The 6,018-nt window shown below is 36.9% G+C and overlaps 1 protein-coding gene across 1 annotated transcript in view; it reads left to right on the top strand.

Annotated features, from left to right (window-relative positions):
- LOC107591136 (E3 ubiquitin-protein ligase UBR4-like) overlaps positions 1-6,018 on the top strand; it is a 69,845-nt gene that overhangs the window by 24,256 nt on the left and 39,571 nt on the right. Inside the window, exons 29-43 of the mRNA XM_016280177.1 lie at positions 704-840; positions 916-1,001; positions 1,108-1,277; positions 1,433-1,712; positions 1,798-1,930; positions 2,079-2,158; positions 4,052-4,180; positions 4,273-4,400; positions 4,490-4,505; positions 4,602-4,730; positions 4,823-5,005; positions 5,100-5,222; positions 5,309-5,538; positions 5,728-5,846; positions 5,939-5,990. Of these exons, the coding sequence (XP_016135663.1) occupies positions 704-840; positions 916-1,001; positions 1,108-1,277; positions 1,433-1,712; positions 1,798-1,930; positions 2,079-2,158; positions 4,052-4,180; positions 4,273-4,400; positions 4,490-4,505; positions 4,602-4,730; positions 4,823-5,005; positions 5,100-5,222; positions 5,309-5,538; positions 5,728-5,846; positions 5,939-5,990 (1,995 nt within the window). The remainder of the gene's footprint in view (positions 1-703; positions 841-915; positions 1,002-1,107; positions 1,278-1,432; positions 1,713-1,797; positions 1,931-2,078; positions 2,159-4,051; positions 4,181-4,272; positions 4,401-4,489; positions 4,506-4,601; positions 4,731-4,822; positions 5,006-5,099; positions 5,223-5,308; positions 5,539-5,727; positions 5,847-5,938; positions 5,991-6,018) is intronic.

Here is a 6,018-nt window from a genome sequence, read left to right as displayed (position 1 = left end):
TTTCAGAACGATGAGTTTTGTAAAAATCGACGCATTTCAAGAAGGCGGGGCATAGAGGAGAAACAATAATTGTACAGTATGTGGAATATAATGTGGGTTTTTTTTACCTTGAACCGCATAAACACATTTCATTACACCAAATACACAAAATAATGTTCTTTTTAGCAACATCATAAGACCCCTTTAACTATTTAATTAAGGGCGTTCGTTTTTTTTTTGTCATTCAAATTTTTCTTATAAATACATAAATAGTACTGAAATTTTTTTTAAAACAAGCTTTTGTTTCTGTGTGATATTTCAACTATGCCATTAGCTTGTCAGTATAAGTCCAATATAACTGCCATATCTGACAGTGCAAAATAAATTAAAGTAATTAAATAAAAATTTTTAATTAAATACATTTTTACATTTGTATTATATTATTATTTTTATATAATTATATATATTTTTATAATTTTAATATTTATTTATTTTATTCATTACATGATGAGTGAAAAGGGTTGCCGTTTCATGTTGACTTTTCAGTTTTTGACATAAGTAATTTTTATATATTCAGTAATATATATCATCATTTTTATATGTTATTTTATTAATTTATTTACTAATTTACATCACATTACATGATGAGTGAAGTTTTTCAAAAGCGGATTCATGTTAAACTAAAGCCACGTTTCTTGTTCCAGTTTTTGAGTTTGGCCTCAAGCATACTGAACTTCATCACCACCTCCATGCTCAAGTCCAGAAACAATTTCATTCGCAACTACCTGAGCGTGTCCCTCACGGAGCAGCACATGGCCACCCTCGCCAGCATCATCAAGGATGTCGACAAAGATGTCAAAGGTTTTTTTTTTTTTTTAACTCCTATTTCTGATCTTGCATTTAGGCTTTTCCTAACATGTAACCTTTTTTGTCCAGGTTCCTCTGATGAAGAGTTCTCCTCAGCCCTCTATCACTTTAATCACTCTCTGGTAACATCAGACCTGCCCTCTCCATCCCTACAGGTAAATTTTGAAATATGCTTAAAAAAAAAAAACCTCAATATTAATTGAACACATTTTAAATAGATGTCAGGTATCTGATACCTTGTTTTCTTTAACTTTTCTTCAGAACACTCTTCTGCAGCAATTGGGTGTTGCCCCGTTCTCAGAGGGTCCCTGGCCCATGTACATCCATCCTCAGTCCCTCTCAGTGCTCTCCAGGTTACTGCTGATCTGGCAGCATAAAGCCAGCCAGCAGGGGGAGCCTGATGTACCAGAATGCATGAAGGTCTGGGAAAGGTATGACATCACTTAATCTTACAGAATTACACCTCTTTTCTTAAATCTAGCATTGGATTCTTCACCAAATTCTCATTTATGTGTATATTATATGATAGCATCAAGTTCATATAACATTGCGAAACATTCTCAATCTGAATGTTTTTTTTTTTTAGGTTTGTGGGCACTTTGAAACAGCACACACTACAGGGAGCAGTGCCTGCTGACGAGGACCTCAATGTTGAACACCTTCAGCTGCTTCTGCTCATCTTTCACAACTTCTCTGAAAAGGGCCGCCGCAGCATCCTCACCCTCTGCATGCAGACCATCGCTGAAATCGCAGCCCACGTGGATTCTCAGCTTCAGGCTGTACCCCTCAACCTGGCCCGCATCTTGCTTGTGTTCGACTACCTGCTGCACCAGTACTCAAAAGCTCCCATGTACTTGTTTGAGCAGGTGCGGATGTAGCTGTACTTTCACTGGAAATATACCACTGTTTTGTAGCTAGTTTGTGACAGTTATTTTTTATTTGCTCACTTAGGTTCAGTACAATCTTCTGACACCCCTGTCATCCAGGGCCAGTTCAGGACAGGAGGGAGGAAAGAGAGGTGCTGTCCCACTTTATTATGGTTTCAAAGAGGTAGAAGAGAACTGGGCCAAGCACTGCTCGGCAGGTAGGAGTAAGTCAGATCTCTTATATTTCACTCAGTTGTGCACTTGATGGTCGATATCAAACATACTGCATTACAACAGTTGTAAGCTTTGCTAATCTAGTGCAAGAACGGTTTTGATTGTTGTATGTCTGTCGTCACTCTCATTTAGATTCCACAGTGCAGCCGAAATTCTACTGCGTTCTGTCTCCTGATGCGTCAGAGGATGACAGGGGTCGACTTGATGGCAAGGTGAGGCTACACATCACAAGTCTGCACAAGTATTAGACATGGGAGTGTCTGTGCACCTAGTTAAAGAAAACCATTTTGGTCTTTTAGCAAACTTTTTCTTGGAAAATTGGCATGAAATTTCTAGTGTCTTATAGTGTACTGCTTTAATTACTCAAAATATAGATTTATTTGTTTATTATTTATTTAAATGAAATTATATAATGTTGTTATTGTATATTGTAATTTAATATAAATAACAAGAATATTATATTGTATATTATAATTAGGGCTGTCCGTTTAACACGTTATCTTAATTAGTTATTAAAAAAATAACGCGATTAAAATCTTTTAAAGCAGTTAACGCACTGGCCCCGCCCCCAGACTTGTACACCATCTTACATTTCATAGTTGACTGTTGACAAATATGATGCAGGGCAACAACTCCATAAATGCAGTTATGTCCTGAAATTCAAGATATTGGGAGAGAGAAAAAAAAAGCCCCTGTATGAGTATTTGTCTCATATTTATATCACATAAGCAATATCACATAAGCAGCGAGAGCAATAGTGCTGTTTATGTTTGAATAGCACAAGTGCAAATGTAAATTTTTTTTACATTTGTTTTTTATACAACAGTTCAGTTAATAAGAAGTTAGTATTGTGTTATATTTTAAACATGATACTGTTTTAGCTCAATTTTGCCAACAAAAATATTACCTATAAAGCCACAGCAGAACTGTTGTGTGTCTGTGAGCAACACAGCGGTGTTTAGTTTCTGATTGAATCTGCGTTTTGAACGAATCGTGTGAACCAGTGATTCAAAGGCCCATTCATAGACAGCCGTTTACTTCATTCCTGAATGAATCAGCTGTTTGAACGAATCGAATGAATGAATGGCTCAAAAAGACATTTACTGCCACCTGCTGGCAATTTTAGTTTTTTCTTTAGAGTGTCAATTAATTTATTAAAAAATAAATAAACAAATAAATAAAACATTAGGTATAGTTCACCAAAAAAAACATTTACTCACCCTCATGTTATTTCAAACCTGACTGACAAAGACTGTTGGTAACAAAGCTGTTTTGGTTACCCGGCAGTGACTTTCATTTCATGAACAAAAAATACTGAGCTGTTTCTCAAATTATCTTTTTATGTTTTATAGTTTGTTACAGTAGACCCTTGTAGCCTAAACATTTATGTGTAGTAATTTTTGTTGAATCAAAGAAAATATTTATTTCTATAGCTACTATTTGTAATGTCTACTTGATACTTTCTCATTTAACACAATAATAGCTTTAAATAATCTTTTGTGGGTATTTTCACAGCCAAATTTAGTTAGATTAGTTAATCAACGCACTATGGAATTAATTAGATAAAGAATTTGAATCGACTGACAGCCCTAATGATAATCTAATGTAATTAATAAAAATATATTATTATTATTATAATACAATTTTACAATTATTTTAATTATAAGTTTTTGTATCTGATTTTAAGAGATAACATAAAATATTTGTACACATGTTTTTAAAAAGATGCTTATAAATGTTTATTTAAAATAAGTAAAACCACAGAAACATTACAAGATGATTAAAAAATGTAAAAATATATCATACAATAAGTACTTTGTACACCAAAAAATGGTATTGCGTTGATTTATTATTATTTTAATATACCAATAATAATTAAAATAACAAACACACTAATATGGTGCTGTAAAAATGCGATTATAGGCCAGGCTTTAATACAGCACTCAGTTTCATACATTATGTATCGGAGATCCTGTCTCTTTGTTTACCATGAGGTTCTTGGCATTAAAAGTTTGGAGACTCCTGCTTTTATATTTATATGACTATATAAATAAAAAAAATGTATATAAGAAGTTAATGTGCATGTTCTTTGTCAACTGTTACAGGCCTTCCAAGTGCTGTTCAATGACGCGGTAAAGTATGACGACTTATACTCCTCTCTGATCTCCCTGCTGGCTGCAGGATCCAGCTTTGACACAGCAAGACGGCAAGAAAACAAGCCCGTCACTCCAGTAGTGAGTTACACACATTCTGCAGTTTTTACAATCAACCTTGTGTTTGCGCTGGTAGCCTTTGCCCTAAATGTTGTTGTCAATCTCTGGTACAGGAAGCATGTTCCTTGCAGTACTACTTCCTGGTGCTGTGGAAAATCCTGGGAGTGCTGCCACCCTCAGAGGCCTATGTTGAGCAGCTTAAGAGCGGCAGCAATGACCCCAGTGAGAGCGACATCTTGCTGTAAAAATGCGATTATAGGCCAGGCTTTAATACAGCACTCAGTTTCATACATTATGTATCGGAGATCCTGTCTCTTTGTTTACCATGAGGTTCTTGGCATTAAAAGTTTGAAGACTCCTGCTTTTATATTTATATGACTATATAAATAAAAAAGAATGTATATAAGAAGTTAATGTGCATGTTCTTTGTCAACTGTTACAGGCCTTCCAAGTGCTGTTCAATGACGCGGTAAAGTATGACGACTTATACTCCTCTCTGATCTCCCTGCTGGCTGCAGGATCCAGCTTTGACACAGCAAGACGGCAAGAAAACAAGCCCGTCACTCCAGTAGTGAGTTACACACATTCTGCAGTTTTTACAATCAACCTTGTGTTTGCGCTGGTAGCCTTTGCCCTAAATGTTGTTGTCAATCTCTGGTACAGGAAGCATGTTCCTTGCAGTACTACTTCCTGGTGCTGTGGAAAATCCTGGGAGTGCTGCCACCCTCAGAGGCCTATGTTGAGCAGCTTAAGAGCGGCAGCAGTGACCCCAGTGAGAGCGACATCTTGCACACCCTAAGATGGTCATCAAGGTTACGAGTCAGTACCTACGTTAACTGGATCAAGGTTAGTTTTATAATTTTAACACTAAGAAAATATAACCAACTGATCAAGATGCCTTGAAGTTAAGGTCAATCATCTGTTAACACACTTTAATCAGGAGCACCTAGTGCAACAGGGAATGAAAGCTGACCACGCCACATCTCTGATCGAAGTGGCCTCAGCTAAATGCAGTGCAGTGAAATATGATGTGGAGCTCGCAGAGGAATACATCGCCAGACAGGTACACTCGGAGTAGCCATTAACAGCTGATATAGATTTTTCTGCTTGTCTTCTAATATATGGCCTCATAAGTCCTCTCCTTGATAGATTTCGTCATTTTGCTGCGTGGACCCCAACAGCATCCTACCTCTTCACCAAGTACCCTCTCTACAAACTATCTACACATTGGATGCTGTGATATCCAAAGTGCAAGTGTCTTTAGATGAGCATTTCTCCAAAGTAGCTGCTGATACAGACCCCAACAAATCCTCCGAGATCACCAAAAACCTGCTGCCCGCCACGTTGCAGCTCATTGATGTCTACACAGCCTTCACCAGGTGCTGATTACACCACATGCACCATAAGAAGAAAAGCAACCTTAAAATAACATGAGAGTCCATAATGAAGTTAATTTTAATTTCATTTTTGGATGAACCATCTCTTTAAAGTACTCAAGTAAACATTAGAAAACCAAACCAAGTTCTTAAGCCCTTCCTGATTGGTTTGCTGGTCATATCTTTGCTCAGGTCATACCTGCTGATGAGCCTGCCAGAAGAAGGAGAAAACAAACCCACAGAAGCTAAACTGCAGGGTTATGCTGCTGTGTTGTCCATCGGATCCACACGCTGCAAAGCCAATTTGCTTGGTAAGAATTCTGGATAATATTGTCAAGATATTAATGACTTTTATGTGCATTTGAATATCTAATCCATTTTGATTCTGTTTTCACTCTTTCAGGTCAGACTGTGATGCAGAATATGCCATCAGCTGTTCAGACATTGTGTGAAACGTGGAACAACATTCACACCAATGAATTT

Source organism: Sinocyclocheilus grahami, unplaced genomic scaffold (assembly GCF_001515645.1).
Source record: "Sinocyclocheilus grahami isolate Dianchi unplaced genomic scaffold, SAMN03320097.WGS_v1.1 scaffold137.1, whole genome shotgun sequence".
In the NCBI taxonomy this organism is placed as follows: Eukaryota; Metazoa; Chordata; class Actinopteri; order Cypriniformes; family Cyprinidae; genus Sinocyclocheilus; species Sinocyclocheilus grahami.
Note: the sequence above shows the minus strand (reverse complement) of the source record. Positions and strands in the feature narration are given on the sequence as shown.